At 41.2% G+C, this 19440-nt stretch overlaps 1 protein-coding gene across 2 annotated transcripts in view; it reads left to right on the top strand.

The window, feature by feature from the left end:
* Nucleotides 1-19440, top strand: part of KCNH1 (potassium voltage-gated channel subfamily H member 1) — a 424549-nt gene that overhangs the window by 307415 nt on the left and 97694 nt on the right. For both annotated transcript variants that reach the window (XM_063114370.1, XM_063114369.1), the window contains exons 8-9: nt 3583-3782; nt 9059-9311. In XM_063114370.1, coding sequence (XP_062970440.1) covers nt 3583-3782; nt 9059-9311 — 453 coding nt within the window. The remainder of the gene's footprint in view (nt 1-3582; nt 3783-9058; nt 9312-19440) is intronic.

Genomic DNA, 19440 nt, shown 5'->3' with positions numbered 1-19440 from the left:
GATTTGATTTACACCAGAACCCCCAGAAGACTCAAGCATAGTGGCAATAAGTGCCTCTGCAAGTGAGGGTGAAGATGGGACTAAGAAAAAGAGGGCTGGTTTAAAATTTGTTTAAGAAGCATTTAGACCCCCAGATGTCCTTCTCATTCTATGGAGCTGGATCATTGTCCTTCTGTCACTGGTTTATTCTTGAGAGGTCTCTGGACTGGGGGATATCAGGCACAGTAGAAGACAGAGGTACTATATGAAAACAGGGATTAATGGAAAGTTTATACGCTGAATGTTGATACCTTCAAACTTCTCCTCACTTGATTGGTTGAATGTTGCCAGCATTTTCCAGACAAGAGATTGAGTTTTCTCTGGGGATTCTGAGCAGTCCTAAAGGACAATCCCAAAGTAATGATATCATGGATTCTTTAACACAAACTCCAGCCAGTTTACCCTATAGTGAATTCTCACAGTTGACAACCTCCACTCATTTATACAAAGTTTTTAATTAGTTTTCTAGGGCCCCATTCTTAAGTATGAGTGGGCATCTAAGGATTTTCATATATTTCTAATCTGAAAGGCAGACAAGCATGCATAGAAATAAACGAGGAAACAAAAACCAAGCAGGGAGAAGAAAATTTAAAAATATATCATTGATATCACTGAGAAAATAAAAGAAGATATTACCTCTGTGAAACAGAACAGAATGCTATTAAAAGGAACATTCGGAGAACAACAACAAAAAAAATCATAGCAATTAAAAGTATGATAGAATATGAAAAATAAACAGGATAAAAGTAAAAGTTGAAGAAATCTCACATAAAATGATAGAAAAAAGGAGAGAAAAATAAGAAAATTAGATTAATCCGGGAGTCTAACACCTGAATAATAGGAGGCCTGGGAAAAGAGAATAGAGAAATGAAGGGGAAGAAATAATTCAAGAATATTTTCTTGAATTGAAGGGCATAAACTTCCAAATTGAAAAGACTTATCAAAAGCCTAGTACAATGGATAAATACAGAATCATAGAAAAAGGTACATTGTTATGAATTTTCAGAACACAGGAGAAAAAGAGTTTCTAGAGAGAAAAAAACAAGTGTAATATGAAGGATGAAGGACCTGAATGGTTTTAACTTCTCAGCAGCAAGAGAAGATGGGAGAAATGCTTCCAAAATTCTGAGAGAAATGATTTTCAACCTAGAATTCCACACCCAACTATTAATCAAGTAGGAGTAGAAATACTAGTTATCAAAAACTTCGCTCCCATTTACCCTTTCTCTGAAAACTATTAGAGGATGTCTTCTACCGAAAAAAGGAGTAAACCAAGAAAGAAGACATGGGATTCAGGAATAAGGGGTTCTAACCTAAATAAGTTGAAGCAACTTCCTAGGTTGCTGGTGAAGAGAGATTCACACAGCTGACAATGGAACAGTTCAAGAAGCCCCCGGGAAAGATTTCTATAAGAAAATGGAATTGATAGATTAATATGTTTTAATACACTGAGAAGAGAGTTATTTATCTTTTGGAGAGCTTGGAGTCAAATGAGTTATGAGAAAACTAAGCAAATGAGAAGACAGAGACCATTATTAACTACAGGGAAAAGAAAAACATTGCAGAGAAGGAAAAGTAATTACAGTATGCTACATGGTTCAGCTGTGAATAGTATCACCTAGTCATAATAATATAAACACAAATACTGGTCTGACCAAAATGATTATGTCACTGTCACGGAAGATGGGGCAATGAGAAAAGGTATGTGAAATGGCTGTGAGGTTGGAGTGAGGGGGAAAAGATCTAAATTCTCAGAGGTCAATGGATATGACCCAAACTGAAATATCAGGACATAGCAATTTGAACATGATATTCAAATAGAGTATATGGTAAACAGCAAAACAATTAGCTAATATAGTTCAACGTCAGTGCTTCTGCAGAACAGGAAATTGGGTGAAAAGAGAGAGGGGCCAAGGGACAAGTGTTTTTGTCTTGGTCATTTAACTCTTTAAACTATTTGTATATATAATATAGACAAAAATAAACACTAAATTTTAAGAAAGCAAAAAATAGACAAGTTGAACTACATCAAAACTGAAAACTTTTGTGCTGCAAATGATACCATCAAGAGAGTGAAAAGACAACCCACTTGATGTGAGAAAGTATTTGCACATTGTATATCTGATAAGGGATTTGTATTAGGAATATGCAAAGGACTCTTACACTGAATAATAAAAAGACAACCAACCCAATTGAAAAATGGACAAAGATTTCAATGGCCATTTCTCCAAAGAAGATACACAAAGGCGGATAAGCACATGAAGTGATGCTTAACATTCTTAGCCATTATGCGAATGCAAATCAAAACCACAATGACAGAGCAGTTCACACTCATGAGGATGGCAATAATCAAAAAGACAGATAATAATAAATGTTGGTAAGGATGTGGAGACATTGGAACCCTTACACACTGCTGGTGGGAATGTAGAATGGTGAGCTACTTTGAAAAACAGTTTGACATTTTCCCAAATACATTAAACCCAGTTACCATATGACCCAACAATTTCACTCCTAGGTATGTAAGTCAAACGGTTGAAAATATGTTCACAAAAAAACTTGTACACAAACATTTATAGTAGCATTGTTCATAATAGCCAAAAAGTGGGAACAACCTGAGTGCTCATAAACTGATGAATGAATAAATGAAATGTGGAATGTCTATACAATAGAGTATTACAGGGGAAAGGTGTTGGGGAAGGCTTCCTGGAAGCAATGGCTCTTGAGCTCATCATTCAGGGACAAATCGGAGTTAGAGACAGAAGGTAGGGTTTTGAGATGAATAATGGTTCTCCTTATTGAGGGGAGCAGTAGTAGCACAAAGTACATTGTGTTACGTTTCAGAGGGGACCTGATTTTATTCTCACCATATCAAAGCCGTCCTTTTTTCCCCCCAGAGGCCACATCACAGCAAGTGGATTGTTGTATTAACAATAAGTACAAAACAAGGATATAACACCCTTCATTGCCTTCTGAAGATTTGCTATTATTTACTTATTCATGATTACATATTCAAGGTCTGTCCTTACTGCTACATTGTTTGCTCTGTAAGGACCAGGACTAGGTGTCTTAGTCACTATCCTGTTCCCCACAGGTTGCATGGTGCTTAGCACAGAGCAAGCTTGATAAAGGTTGTTCACTGATAGGTCTGGATTTGGACTGGTATGGAACACATAGAGACACATTTGACTGGTGGCCTCAGGTGTGGCTCAAACTTTTTGTGACAAGGGGTATAAAGAGAAACAGTACAACTGCCTCGTCCGTTACCTCCACTCTATCTGTGTCCTACCTCTGGCCCCAGCTGTGCCAACTCTCATCCTCTACGCCTCCCACATGTTTGTCCTAGTTGCCTGATGTTAGGAGACTCTCTCTGAGTCCACTCCCCAAAGGCTCCAGGTGTGAGTTTCTCCTGATTAGGGTCAGGATTGTGCACTGGGGAGGGGCAACTCTGGCCATTGGCCTGCTCTGAGCAAGTTGAAGTTTCTGGGACCTTGGTTCAGGGACCACTTATATGCTGTTTCTTCTGATTCTCATCCTCTCCTCTAGCACTTCTCTATGCCACCATCTTTGGGAACGTGACAACCATTTTCCAACAAATGTACGCCAACACTAACAGGTACCATGAGATGCTCAATAGCGTTCGGGACTTCCTGAAACTCTACCAGGTGCCGAAAGGACTGAGTGAACGAGTCATGGATTATATCGTGTCTACTTGGTCCATGTCCAGAGGCATTGACACAGAGAAGGTAAGAGGGCTTGGGACTCGGGTGAACCACTCGTCTCTTGGCTTTCCCTGTGGAGGATGAGGCTCTCCTAGGGCAGTGGTCCTCAAACCTGCCTGTTCTCACAATTCACCTGGGTGGTTTGGATTCCCTGGTCCTACTACAGAGGTTTTGATTGCTTCCAGATCAGCCTTACTCAACAAGCAATTAAGAGCCATTATTCTAGAAACTGTGTCTCCTGGAGAAGAGAGGAACTGGAAGTCTAACTGTCCAAGAAGAATTTCCCAAACTTGGATGATGATGATAAAAATCAGGGCCATGACTAGAGTGGAATGATCAATATTCTTGATTTCCTTTTGTCCCAGGCTCCAAGATGGCACAGCACTGTTACTGATCTTGTCTCTGTTCAAACTTTTGATATTTTCTTTATCATGGGCTTTTTTTCGTGTGTGAAGTTTGATTTTTTTAAGTATTGCATTAAACTATGATTTATCTTGCTGACTGAGTTTTTTGACACCACCCTAAACTATGTGCCCAAGACTTTTGCGTCATTCATCTCACCCTCATCTTGACCCTGATAAAAGTCCCATGAAGTGGTCATTAAAAACAGATTCTCAGCCTCCAGCTCTATGGAATGAGAACTTGGGGGAGTTGGGCGGCGGGTTTAACAAGTTCCCAGGTGATTCCATTCATCAGACAAGTCAGGGAAATGCTGACCAAGGGCTTGTGCCTTAATCATCAATTGACTTGACCACAGCATCAGTTAGGTACCTCTCTAGGCATCTGTTTTCCCACCTGTAAAATGGAGAGGATGATAAATCCCTGTTGTTCTCTAAAAGTTGTATTATTCAAGATGCAGTTCAATAAACTGAAGAAAGTCTGTTGGTAGTAGAAAGAATAGAGAAAAGATGCCATGAACTTCCTATTACTCTTTCATAAATTATCTTCTTTATGTATTTTCCACAAGCAAAGATTTAGTCCCAGGCCAGTTATTTCTGCTTCTCAGTCTTTTCAATTTCACTTCTTCCCTTTATTGCCAGTCCGTAAGTACTCGGGTAATACTAATTCATTTCACTGTTAGAATGAGGGAAACAGAAAGATACCACTACTGTAAAAATACCTAACACTAACACATTCAAGGTAAAATTCAACTGGCTTTGGGGTCAGCTATTCATGTTCCTAGTCTTCCTGCATTAGAATACAGTAGTCAGTTGAGAGCTGACAGTTTAAAAGGAAAAATTGAGCTAAATTTAACTGATCCTCAACTGAAAAGGTTACTTTGGTTTTGTTCACTGCCATGATAGCACCACCACCAGCACAGCTCCAGCTACCATTCCTTGAACACGCATCTAGAACAACTATTTGTTGCACTTCTCCTCTGCTCCTGGCCCTACACAAGTGCTTCATTTAGGCTTCACAACAACCCTGGAAGGGAGTCGCTGTTATCTACATTGAAGAGGACAAGAGGCTCTATTTTACTAACTGCCGCTGATCACAGAGTAGAGGATGAGAAAGTCAGGATTTGAACCCGGTCTTGTCTGACTTGAAAGCTTCTGCTTTTCCTATTATTACTTTCATTTTTTAAAATTTGAAACATGTCCTGGAGGGAAGAAGAATGAGTTTGAATAGAATTGTTCTAATTTCTTGGGTGGGCAGGGCATTGGTTGGAGCTGGACTTCATCCCTGGCTTTGCCAACCAACTGCCCCAACTGTGCCTGTTGTTTCTGCTCTACTCTCAACAATGCCTGTAGGTTCTATGGGTTCCTGGCAGCTGATGGAGCAGAAAGGAACTTTGATCTGTCTGCCCTGGGGCTCCTTTTCCCAGGCTCCAGGATGCCTTTGTAAATCTGGTTGTCTGGAAAGAAGCCCTTCTTCACCCTTACTACAGGGCTAGGCTGGGTGGTTGCCCATGGGAGACAGCACAGTCAGCATTTGTCCTCCCTTTCCTTCCCTGCTGTCTCACTTTCCCGGAGAGCTTTGGGATTTGCCCCAGATCCTGATCTAGATAAAAGAAGGAATAGCTATGGACTCAAGTGTGGCAATTCACTGCATAGCCCCTCCTGGCTGGGGAGAGAACCAGTCCTGTGGTTCCATGCCTCACTCTGGCTTCCCCTTCTCTGTATTCTAAGTCAGAACGGTCAGTGATGACCAGGGGAGCCAGGAGATGGGGGTGGTAGTGCTGGGATCCTCCAGTTTTACAAGTAATTAGCTAGTGACTTGAGCATATGACTTGTTTCTCTGAGCCTTAGTTTCCATGTCTGTAACACATGGAAACTAGATGACCTTTGGCACTAGATGAGCTTTAAGGCCCTTTCAGCTATGACCTTCTGGACTTCAATGCCTCCCCCAGATGACCTGTGTGACTGTGGTAACAACTTCAAAATGAGAGCTCAGAGGCACTAAGCACTTGTGTGTGCCAGGCATTGAGCCACACAACAGCTCATGAAATCCTCAGGAGAGAACTCTGTATGCAAGTTCAAAAATGAAGACTTGGGGAGGAGTTAAGTACTGCTTCGTTATAGTATTCTATAGTATTCTAGTATGTGAATACTAGAAGTATTCACATCTAGTGAGTGCTGAGGCCAGGGCTTGAATCCATATCTGTCTGATCCTAAAGCCCCTTCTCTTAACCACAACTTTGCCCTTCCCAGTCTGGGGGAGGCTCCATGAGCCTCCACAGTGACACCCCCCTGTGACCCTCAAGGGATAGCAAGGATGATCTCCCTCAGAACCAAGCAGATGGGAAGGTGGCCCAGGAAGGCTGTGATGTTTCAAAGCTGAACCCCTCCCCAGTGTGGAGCCAGTGAATGAGAAGAACAGTGGAAGTGACTGATGGCTGTCGCAATCTTCAGTCTTTCTCCTCCAGACTCCCTTGCCTCCTCACAGAGTACCCTCTGTGGGCTCCGAGAACAGAGCTCATGAATAAAACATTGTCTTCATGCCAAGGTCTCCTTCACTAGCAGCCTCTGCCAGCAAAGTCCAGCCCAGGGAAAACCAAACATTTAAAGGTGAATTCACCTGGAGAATAAATCCTGGTTCCAAACTACTGGGCAGTTTTGACATGATGTGCGAGTGCTCCCCAGTCCCTGGTGATCTGTTTGGAGAGAAGAGGGCCCAAATTAAATCTGCATTTCTGCAGGAGTGTTATTTTTAATGTGTCTTAAGGAGGAAGGTACTTAGCAAGCACTCTGCTCTGAGAGTGGCAGTCTGAATTTTCCTCTCTGCACCAGTCAGTCCTCCATCCCCAGTCCCTGAGAGCCTGCTTACTTCCTGGGCATCCTGCAACCTCACAGCAAGAATGCAGAAGCACACAGAGGGAGGAGAGAACATTTACTGAGTCCCCTACTTGGGCCAGGCACTGTCCCAGGCAGTGTACTGGTAGACATAATTTTATTTAATTCACACAAGTAAATGTTAGCAGTCTGCATTTTACAGGAGAGACTGAAGTGTAGGGTAGTTTAGTCACTTGGAGGGGGAGGAACTGGGCTTTCAACTATTTGACCTCTTTCCACTATTACGCCTCCATACAGAGCACTGGGGCACCAGAGAGGGGTGGGGAGCCATCTAAGGCAAGATGGGATTTGAGCTGGGTTTTGAAGCGGGCTGAGGGACTTCCGAGTTCAGGGGTAAGCTCAGGATGCAGAGGCAAATGGCTTTTACGAGGGCAAGGAAGCAAGGTGGTAAAGTATGAAGCACCTCGAGGAAAAGTCTTCACTGAACACATTTGATTTTATGCCCCCAGCTTTGTTTACAGGCTAGGATGGGAAAAATGATTATTTTAGACACATTCCTGATTTCTCTGGAAAAGTCCATGTGAAGGTGTCCTGTTGTATTACTTAATGCTTGCGATGTGAAGGGCTGGGCAATGGTTTCTTGCAAAAATTTAGTCCAGGGAAATATTTCCCCATCTAGAAAAGCCTGAGAATTTTTTATTTCCTCTGAAGATGAGACCCCCATGGCCTCCTACAGTGCCCATTTTGCTTGAATTTCGAGATGCTGCAAGTCAAATTACCAACCTGTTTGTTTGGGGCAGCTGCCTAGTGTAGGAGTTGGTTAGGATCTAACCAGGTCTCTGATGTCAAGCTGCCTAGTTTGAGATCCCAACTCTGCAATTTCCTGGCTGTGCAACTTTGGGCAAGTTGTTTATCTTTCCTGCGCCTCAATTTCCTCATCTGCAAAATGATATAAAAATAGCACTTACATCATAGGGTTTATGTGACGATTAAGTTAGCTATTGCATATAACATTTTAAAATGTAAAATCTTTCCTTCCATATTGTTTTTCTTAGCACTTTCTACTAAATTTCATTTATTTTTGCTTGTTATTTGTCCCCTTGCACTAGATGGTATACATTACACAAGGGCAGGGGTTTCAGTGTGAATTTTTTTCACTACTACCTCCCCAGAGCCTAGAATGATGCCTGTCTTACCATAAGGTGTTTGGTAAATAAGAATTAAATGAATGATTCTCAAGTGCTTAGCAATGCCTGGCACACAAATAGTGCTCAGTAAATATTACTTTACATCTCTCTTTAAATAACACCCCATATTTAGTCCATGAGCAGATCATGTCAGTCCTACATTCGACATATATGCTGAATTTGACCACTTCTCACTGGCTGCACTGACAGTATTCTAGTCACAGTCACCCTTACCTCTCACCTGGACAATTGCAGGAGTGACCTAACTGGACTCCTTGACTCCACTCTTGCCGCCCTGCAGTCTGGGTGCTCTAACCCCACTCTGTAGCTGCAACGATCCTCTTAAAATATGTTAGGTCATGTCATTCACCTGCTTAAAAATCCTGTGTTTCCCAGTCACACTCAGAATAAAATCGAAGGCTTATCATCACCTAAAAGTCCCTCATGCTTGGCATTCTCTCTGAACCTCATCTCTACCCCTTCCCCTCATTCACACTGTTTATTGCTCAGGCCCCCTCAGAGCCTTTGTGCTTCCTATCCTGCTGGCATGTTCTTCTTTCACATGGCTCACTCTGACAAATTATGCAGGTGTCAGCTTAAATGTCACCTCCTCAGAGAGGCCTTCCTCAACAACTGATCTAAAGGAGTCCCATGTACTCCCAGCCCTGACTCTCAGACCCCATTCCTGAGTATTTAGCACAGATTTTTTTAAACCCTGCCTGTCTCTTCTACGTGATTGTAAGCTCTACGGGGGCAGGGACTTTGGCTAGGAGAGTGTAGTCTTGCCTAATAGGTGGTGTTTCTGCCCCAGGATGCTGAGAGAAATGGGCTGCAGGCCACAGTGAGAACTCTCATACTGTTTTTTCCTCTGCTTGTTCAGGTCCTGCAGATATGCCCGAAGGACATGAGAGCTGACATCTGCGTGCACCTGAACCGCAAGGTATTCAAGGAGCACCCAGCCTTCCGGCTGGCCAGCGATGGCTGCCTGCGGGCACTGGCCATGGAGTTCCAGACAGTGCACTGCGCCCCGGGGGACCTCATCTACCATGCAGGAGAGAGTGTCGACAGCCTCTGCTTTGTGGTCTCTGGCTCCCTGGAGGTGATCCAGGATGATGAGGTGGTAGCTATCCTAGGTAGGTTTTACCTTTGCTGGATGGACATCTTCTGGTACCTGGGGTTGGCTTGGCTACTGGAAAGCTCAGTGCCACTGCCACCTTCAACCAGAGATTGCTGGGGTAGGGCCATCCATTTATCTATCTGACTAACAAATATTTGAGTGCCTGATTTATGCCAGTTGGTCTTTGAGACACTTGGAGTATTTGAATGACAAAATGAGTTTGTCCTCAAGGATATCCCAGGCTAGTAGAGGAGATGAACAAATAAGCAGATATTTGAAATACAGTGGAAGGGGTATCTAACACAGTATTCGTGTGAAGACTTCCTGGAAGAAATAACACCTAAGCTGAAATCTAAAAATTGAGAATGAGTTAGAGGGAGAAGAGAAGGGATAAGGAATATTCTAAGAAGAGGGGATAGCATTGTGAAATCGAGAGAGGGACGGAGGGAGTAAGGGAGGGGAAGAGAGAGAAAGGGAGGCAGGGAGGAAGGGAGAGATGATTCATTTGGGAACTGCAAGTTATTTGGTGTGGCTGGACACAGAACAAGAAGGGACATAGTGAGAGATGAAGCTGGGGAGGGAGCTAAGCAGTAAGCAGATCATGGCAGGCTCTGGAAGCCACGTTAAGGGACTTGGATTTTATTTGGGGGAGCCAATGAAGAGCTGAAAGCAGGGGAGAGGTGTGATCAGATTCGTACTTTAGAAAGATGACAGTAGTTGCAGATTGGAGAGTGGACTGAAGGGGGAAGGTTAGGGTAGGGAGACCAGGCTGGAGATACGTTATCTAGGGACAAGTTGATGGTGGCCTTAACTAATATTGTGGCAGGCAAATAGAGAGAAGCAGATGGAGGTGAGATATCTAAGAAGTAGAATCAACAGAACCTGATAACAAATTTGCTGTGGGGGAGAGAGAGAAGTCAATGAAGACTGTAGGATTTCTCACTTGGATAACAAGGAAATTGGTATACCACAGACAGTAATAGGGAACATGGGAGGAGGAGCAGAGACATGGGGGGACATATTGGTATTTGGAGTATCCATGGCTTTTGAAAAATTCATCTGATTGCTTGAGGTGGCTACAGAATAGCTCTTTATTGGGGGCATATCTCTCTGAGGGAGAAGCCATCATACTAGCAGTAGCCTTTATTTATGGGTCGTCTACTTTGTGCCAAGCATTTCATGTACAGATTCTCCTTTAATCCTTACGGTACCCTATGAAATGGTTTATTATTCCCATTTTGTAGATGAGACCATTAAAGTTTAGAGAGGTTAAGGAAATTTCCTCATGGCTGATGAGGTCCATGGAGGCAGTATCCTGGAGTTCCTCTGACTCCAAGACCTCTGCTCTGATCCATTTTGCAGTCCTAATGATAATTGATGTAGAGTGGTGGCTCATTAAGTTGCCAGGCACTGCTAGACACTGTAGACATGTGTTTTACCTTTTACATATGATTTCTCAGGAAACCGAGGGAGGGAGAGATTAAGTCACACTGAAGTTAGAAATGAGATTCAAACTATGTATATGCATAGATAGTATTATTTCAAAAAACAAAAACAAAAAAAAAGCACCCAAAATTTGTTCCTGCTTTACTTTGGAGTACATGATATGCAGTTTCCTTCTTGCTTCCCTGGCCCCAGGGCCAACTTGCCCTCTTGATTACATTTTGCTCAGGTTAACCCAAGGAACATTTCTATTCCTTCAGCATATACAGGCAGATGGTCAGAGGTAGACTGGAGAGAGATTGGGTGGGGAATGGAGGCTGAAGCTGTTTGCTAAAATAAGTGTTCTGGATTCCGTGGTGTTCACTGAACTCTGCAGATCAGAGTAACTCTGTTCCTTGCCCCCTCATCACAGAGAAGTGAGATTTGATTGTGTATAAGGAGCAGGACACGTGAAGGTTAAAGCTGTTGCTTTAGTGTATCTGAAGGAAAAGGACATTTATATCTACCTTTAATGCTCATCAGTGTCCTTGATAAAGAGGATTTTCTATTGGTAGTAGCTTTCTGGATGTTTGCCTGGCTGAGAAGAATAACTAGTAACTAGTGAGCAATCCTTTGAATTTGAATTTGAATCAACCCTTTGGTGTAGGGAGTCTTTTACCCATCTGCCCACTGATAACTCACCATGTGCCTTTCCAAGGAATCTAGCCTGATGATCAGCCCCGTCCCCCTTCCATACTCATGCTCAGGGCATCCTTAAAGACCCACCCTAAATAGCTGTTCTTTGAGAAGTCAGTTTGGACACCTAGACCCAGGCATGGAGGTATGACAGAACAGAAGAGGGGAGAGGAAGGCAAAAGACTACTTTCTAGTCTCTTCTCATTTTCCCTCAGCCTGGGCTTCTTGTGGGGAAGTAACCAGGCCTTTATTCATTGTTTTTACTTGGTCAATTGACTGCTTGTCCAAATCCAGCCCTCTGCCTCGGTTCTTCCTGGGCATCCTGCCTTCCCCAGTTAGCAATGTGGACGGGGCTTCTGAAATAGCTCAGCAGCTTTAGATTCAGAGTGGTTGTTGCCCTAAAGCTGTCTACACTAGAAAAAGCATCACCTACATGTTGCCAGGAGCTGAATTTGTCCAAAAAGTAGGTCCAAGTTCAATATCCTAAATAACCTGTTACATATCAAGAGATTCTTATTCTATAAAAGGACCAGACAAGTCTTTTGAATCAACCTGATCTCTGGGCCAAGAAGCATAAGAGAGTACAAGCTATTTAGTCCCGGGAAATTTAAGCTTAGAGTTTTTGTTGTTACTGTTATTTATTTTTCTCTAATTAGAATATCTTTTGCCCAGTGAACTGAAATCAGTTTGTTCTTGCAAAGGAGTTCAAGCATCAAATGGGTATTAGAACTAGAACTGTATTGTTCTTTGATGTCCTTCAGTTTGATCCAACCAAAATTCATTGAACACTTACTATCTGTCAGGCACTATCATAGGTGGGGATACAACAGTGGACCAAACATTAGTCTAGCCTCCTAGGAGCCATTACGAGTGGAAGAGACTGAGATGAAAAAGATAACCATCACTCTGCATGGAGATGAAGGCAGATACTTCCATAGAAGGCAGATGTTACCATAGAGAGAAGGCAGATGCTTCTAGAGGCTCATTGGATGAGCAATTATTGAGCAGCTACTGTGAATCCAGTGCTCCAATGAGGAAGGAAACTATCCAGGGAATCCTTAGTTATCATAAGCAGGAGGCTTTAGAAAAAAGGCCAGAGCTCCTCTGTCTCCTCCTGTTGCTCTCTAGTCTCTTGTTAGCAATTTGCTTCCTCCTTCCAGTTCTAATATTCCATCCCTATTCTCTGTTTAATTTTAGCACAGACTCCAAGCGTGAGGAAACGGGTCAATACTCATAACTGAATGTGTTTAGTATATGTTAAAAATAGAACCCTTTGTAAGGGAAGTCTTTTAGAAGAGTGTTTTTCAGACTTTTGTGTCTGCGACCCACATCATGAAATATATATTGCATTGCAAACTAGTACACATGTGCACATGCAGTTATATATAAAATTCAGTACTTCTCTGGCTACATGAAATGCAACCTGGTGTTTTCTATTATATTCTACACTCTTTAATTAAAAAAAAAAATTGACCATCTTGACCCATTAAATTGCTTTCTTGACCTGTTCACAGCATGCAGTTTAAAGACATGGTCCCACAAACCTAGACAATATCTCTTTTGGATTGAAAGCCATGCTGTACCCTGAGGACAGAGAGCATACAAGAAATTTCTTAAGATCTTTCCTTCTGCTGTTTTCTCTGCCTTAATTTTGACATGACATCCACCCGATTTCCTTTTGGAATTTTCTTAGAAATAATGACTTCTCAAACTTATTTTCTTGCCTCCTTGAAATAAATTCGAACTTTCAGCATGTGTATTTTATTCATTAAATTTTTTTAAGTAATTTTCTTCTAATTTTGTATAGATACCAGAATAAAAGGCATAGGTACCATTTTGCCCCTGCCCAAGTGGTACTATAAGCATCTGCATTTAAGGTGTTATCTCAGTGTTCTGTGTTCCTTGGCCAATATAGGTGGGTAACAGACTAGCATCAGGGCTGTGCTTAAGTGTGTTAAGTATCTCCCTGTGTTTCTGTCTTAAAAGTGTAGTATTTATATGATCTTGTTTCGCTGTGATTTAGTGTCCCTATAGTAAAACTTTTATGGGTTTTGCATTTTAATACTTAATTTGTATTTTAATCACGGGTCATCTTGTGTCTTTTCCTATTGGTTTTTTTTTTTTTTTTTTTTTGAAGTTTTTTATTATTTTTTTTTTGAGTTTTAAAAAATTTATTTATTTATTTATTACGAATATTCATGAGATACAAAGCTGATTATCCCCCTTCCTGCCCATGATGTGGGGGCCAGATTCATACTGGGGGCATATCTATTACCAGAAATTATTTTTGTTCTCTTTGTCCCCTCCCAATTACCCCCCAACCTCCCTCCCCTTCCTCCTCTCCCCTCAACACTAATTTGTAGCCCTAGGAACGTTCCCTCCCTCTGTTGGATCATGGCACTACTGTGGTCTTTCTTTCTTGCCTTCCTTTCTCTCTTAGCTCCCACATATGAGTGAGCACATGCGGTATTTATCCCTCTGTGCCTTCCTTGTTTCACTCAACATAAGTTTCTCCAAGTTCATCCATGTTGTTGCACATGGGAGTATTTCATTCTTTTTCATGGCAGAGTGGTATTCCATAGCATATATATATATACCACAGTTTCCTTATCCAATCATCTATTGATGGACATTTAGGCTGGTTCCATATCTTGGCTATTGTAAACAGAGCTGCAATAAGCATGGGAGTGCAGGTATCTCTTTGACATGATGATTTCCATTCCTCTGGATATATACCCCCAAAAGGGTTTGCTGGATCATATGGAAGATCTATCTGTAGTTGTTTGAGAAACCTCCAAATTGTTTTCCAGAGTGGTTGTACTAATTTACAGTCCCACCAACAGTGCAGTAATGTTCTCTTCTTTCCACACCCTTGCCAGCATTTGTTATTCACCGTCTTTTTGATAATAGCCAGTCTAACTGGGGTGAGGTGGTATCTCAATGTGGTTTTAATTTGCATTTCCCTGATGAGTAGTGATGTTGAGCATTTTTTCATATATCTGTTGGCCATTTGTATGTCTTCCTTTGAAAAATATCTTTTCAGCTCCTTTGCCCATTTTTTAATTGGGTCATTTATTCTTTTACTGTATAATTGCTTGAGTTCTATGTATATTCTGGATATTAGCCCCTTGTCGGATGCATAGTTGGCAGAAATTTTCTCCCACTTTGTAGGTTGTCTTTTCACTCTGTCAATTTTTCTTTTGCTGTGCAGAAACTTTTTAGTTTGATATAGTCCAATTTGTTTATTTTTTCTTTTGCTGCTTGTGCTTTTGGGCTCATGTTCATAAAGCCTGTGCCAAGACCTAACTGCTGAAGTGTTTCACCTATATTTTCCCTTAGTAATTTTACAGTTTCGGGTCTTATACCTAGGTCTTTAATCCACTTTGAGTTAATTTTTAGTGTATGGTGAGAGATGCATGTCTAGTTTCATTCTTCTGCATATGGATATCCAGTTTTCCCAGCACCACTTGTTGAAGAGGCAATCTTTTCCCCAATGTAGATTTTTGTTGCCTTTGTCTAATATCAGGTGGCTATAAGCCTGAGGAGTGATTTCTGCATTCTCAATTCTACTCCACTGGTCTGAATGTCTATTTTTATACCAGTACCATGCTGTTTTGCTTACAACAGCTTTGTAGTATAATTTGAAGTCTGGCAGAGTTATGCCTCTGGCTTTGTTTTTTTTGCTCAGGATTGCTTTGGCTATTCAGGGTCTTTCGTCTTTCCATATGAAAGGTAAGATTGTTTTTTCCTTTTCTGTGAAGAATGTCATTGGTATTTTGATGTCTTTTCTTTTTTTGTTTTTGTTTTTGTTTTTCTTTCTGTTGGGCAAGACAGAAGTCTTTTGACCAGGCTGCATTGAGTAGTACAAAGAACACCAGACCTGAAGCTGTAGATTTAATTGTAGGCCTGGTTCTACATTAACTCTTTGCAGAAGTTACCACTAACTGGTTGAATCTCCAAAGGCTTCCTATGATTCTACTAAGCTATCACACTGCATCAACTGAGTGTTTTCTCACCTTTCTCTTCTCTGAGTGTGAGACCCTTTGATTTCATATCTCTGAAATCTAATGCATAGGCTAGCACATGGAAGGCACTAAGGGCTGTTTACTGAATGGAATGGAGTTAAAAGGCAGGCAGAGGCTGGGCTTTAAAAGGCCCTATGGTTCAGAGTAAGGGTCTGGACTTTATCTTGTGGGTATGAGGGGCCAGAGAGAGTTTCAGACAGGAGAGTGACATGAAGATTTGGGTTTCACAAATATAGGGGCATGGATACTTGCTTGGAGGTTCAGGAGAAAGGTAAGTCCCTGAGGAAGGCAGGGAAAGGGAGACAGAGAAGGAGAGCCAGAGTTCAGAGATATCAAGGGAGGGAGAACCTGCAGGATGTGGGAGGTGAGGAGAGGTAATAGCTTCTGGCAGTGATTAGAGAGTCAAGAGGGCCAGAGGACCAGGAAGATGAGGAGGAAAGAAGATGGGCTTATTCTCTTGAGTTTGGAGTATCTTTTTGAGACAAATCCAGGCTTGGCTCTTAACTAGAGGAAAACCTTCTTGATTTGTGGATGGCCAGAGCCTGCCAAGGAGGGGGAGCAGCTGTGGGGAAGGCTGATGGGTATGCCCTGGTTCATGTGACACAGATCCTACTCACAGTCTTGTCACTATTGAATTAGGATCTTACATGTACATTTTCCCTAAATATACAGGTAAAGGCATAAATGCTGTTCGTGGATGAAATCTTTTTTTTTTTTTAATGGAACATCCCCTTCTCACTGTTCATAATTTGGAAGATACTCTCATTTTTGCTTTGACAGCTAGCTTTTTTGCATCCATTGACTTTGTTTGGATATTAATGCAGCATCTATTTATTTAGCTATTGGCACAGCATAACATGGTGTTAGTCTTTTTGGGGGTTCAGATAAAATTCTTGTCTTGGAGGAATGTTCTGTTACATTTGGTGAGACAAATGCATGGTTAGTGACAATACGTACCACAGGTACTTATTTCTAGAGACTTCCTGGAGTGAACAGGGAAATGTTCATGGAGGGGGTAGAAGTTGAACTTGGCTTGGAAGGATCAGTAGCATTTTTATAGGCCAAGTCTTAAAGTGGAAAGAGTAGCATGCACCTCCAGAGGTGCATTGGGAACGTGTGAGGCATGTTCAGGGACCAATGTGAGCAGAGCAGACTGAGCAGCCTTTCCTTGTGGCCCAGGATTCTCAACTTTAGTGAACACAAAACTCAGTTGGGAAGCTTGTTCACAATGCCAAGTCCTGACTGCTCCCCAGAGATTCTGATTCTGTAGCTCCAGGATGGAGCCTTGGAATCTACATTACTAACAAGCCCCACAGGTGATGCCATACATGTGGTTAGAGGACTACAATTTGAAAAATATTGCTTTAGGCACTCACTACTTGATGTTTTTTTGTGAAATAGAGTGAGATGATGGTGGGGAAGGTGGTAAGGCAGGGAAGCACTGGGTAGGGGAATTTCTATTACATTAGCTTAAGCCATAAGAAATTGCCAATTTTCAACTATTTTTGACTTACCAAATGATAGGATAAACTTTCTCGTGATCTATGTACAAGGCATGGGGCCTAGCCTAGGTGGTGTCTCTGTGAAGATGGAGTCAGGATTTGGACAGATGATGTAGGGCATTCTAGATGGAAAGGATGGCTGAGCTGAGGCCTGGGGATGGCAAGTGTGGGGTGTGTTTCATGACCATAAAGACCAGCACTTGAGTGAAGCGGAGAGCCCTGCAGGGCAGCAGTGGGGTATGGGGCTGGAGAGACATGTCAGGGCTAGTCTGTGAATGGTTCCACATGTCAGCATGAGGAACTAGGCAGTGGGAGACCACCAAAGGTGTTGAGTAAAGTATGACACCGTTAGAGCTGTGATTTGTAAAGATTAATGAATTGGAGGAAGGGAGGCCATTAGGTAACTATGGCTTGTAGTAGAAATGAGGAGTGTTAAGGTGGGACAGTAAAAATGGAGACAGCAGTAGGGTTTATGCCAAATAAAACACAGGACAGCCAGTTAAATTTGAATTTCATATAAACAACAAATAATTATTAACATAACTTTTCCCTAAATATTGCACGGGATATGGAAAATTATTCATTTATCTGAAATTCAACTTTAACTGGGTATCCTGTACTTTTTAAATTTTTTATTCTATTTATTTTATTATAATTTATCAATATGCAATGTAGTTGATTTTCGTGTCCCTTTACCAATTCCTCTTTCCCACTTCCCTCTCTCCCCTCCCCCACAACAACATCATATCTGTTGACGTGTCTTAAGTTCAAGGAATTGTTATGATGTTGTGTCTTCTTTACCCTCCTCTCCCATTTATTTGTTTGTATATTTATTTATTTTTAGCTCCTACAAATAAGTGAGAACATGTGGTATTTTTCTTTCTGTGCCTGGCTTATTTCACTTAATATAATTTTCTCTAAGTCCACCCATGATGCTGCGAATGGTAGTATTTCATTCTTTTTTATAGCAGAGTAGTATTCCATTGTGTAGATATACCAGTTTCTTTATCCACTAATCTGATGATGGACATTTCGGCTGGTTCCAAGTCTTGGCTATTGTAAATAATGCTGCAATAAACATGGGAGTACAGGTATCCCTTTGACATGATTATTTCCATTCCTCTGGGTATATACTCAGCAGTGGAATAGGGGTCCTATGGTAGATCTATCTGTAATTGTTTGAGGAGCCTCCATACCATTTTCCATAAAGCCTGCACCATTTTGCAGTCCCACCAACAGTGAAGGAGGGTTCCTTTTTCTCCACAACCTAACCAGCATTTATCATTCTCAGTCTTTTGGATATTAGCCACCCTAACCGGAGTGAGATAGTATCTCAAAGTGGTTTTGATTTCCATTTCCCGAAGGTTGAGTGATGTTGAGCATTTTTTCATGTGCCTGTTGGCCATTCATATATCTTCCTTTGAGAAATGCCTATTCAGCTCCTTAGCCCATTTTTTAATTGGGTTATTTGTTTTTTTGCTGTGAAGTTGTTTGAGTTCCTTGTATATTCTGGATATTAATCCTTTGTCAGATGTATATTTTGCAAATATTTTCTCCCACTCTTTTGTTGTCTTTTCACTCTGTTAATTGTTTCTTTTACTGTGCAAAAGTTTTATAGTTTGATATAACCCCATTTGTTTATTTTTCCTTTGGTAGCCTATGCTTTTGGGGTCATATTCATGAAGTCTGTACCCAGTCTGACTTCCTGGAGTGTTTCCCTATGTTTTCTTTAAGGAGTTTTATTGTTTCAGAATGTATATTTAATTCTTTAATCCATTTTGAGATGATTTTGTTATATGGTGAGAGATATGGGTCTAGTTACATTCTCTATATATGAATATCCAGTTTTCCCAGCACCATTTGCTAAAGAGGCAATCTCTTCCCCAGTGTGTAGACTTGGTGCCTTTGTCCTCAGATGGCTGTAGGTGTATGGGATGATTTCTGGATTCTCTATTCTATTCCATTGATCCGTGTGTCTGTTTTTATGCTAGTACCGTGCTGTTTGGGTTATTATAGCTTTGTAGTATAATTTAAAATCAGGTAGTGTTACACCTCCAGCTTTTTTTTGGCTCAGGATTGCTTTGGCTATTTGTGGTCTTTTGTTACTCCATATAAATGTTAGGATAGTTTTTTCATTTCTGAGAAAAACTTCGTTGGAATTTTGATGGGGATTGCATTGAATATGTAGATCACTTTGGGTAGTATGGACATTTTTGCAATGTTAATTCTTCCTATCCAAGAGCATGGGATATCTTTCCATCTTTTTGTGTCCTCTTTAATTACTTTTTTTTTCTGTATGCATATTTTGCTTCAATAAAACACCCTTAAATATCTCCATAAGCCACTAACATAAAATACATACAAAGAGCTTCTAAAAGGTATCCCAAATTGTTGATTTTTTAAATATATATTATATTCTTTTATTTATTTATTTGTTTGTTTGTTTTTTATTGGATCATAATTGATTATACATATTTTTGGGATTCAGTGTTGAGATATG

This window comes from Cynocephalus volans, chromosome 11 (assembly GCF_027409185.1).
Source record: "Cynocephalus volans isolate mCynVol1 chromosome 11, mCynVol1.pri, whole genome shotgun sequence".
Classification (NCBI taxonomy): domain Eukaryota; kingdom Metazoa; phylum Chordata; class Mammalia; order Dermoptera; family Cynocephalidae; genus Cynocephalus; species Cynocephalus volans.
Note: the sequence above shows the minus strand (reverse complement) of the source record. Positions and strands in the feature narration are given on the sequence as shown.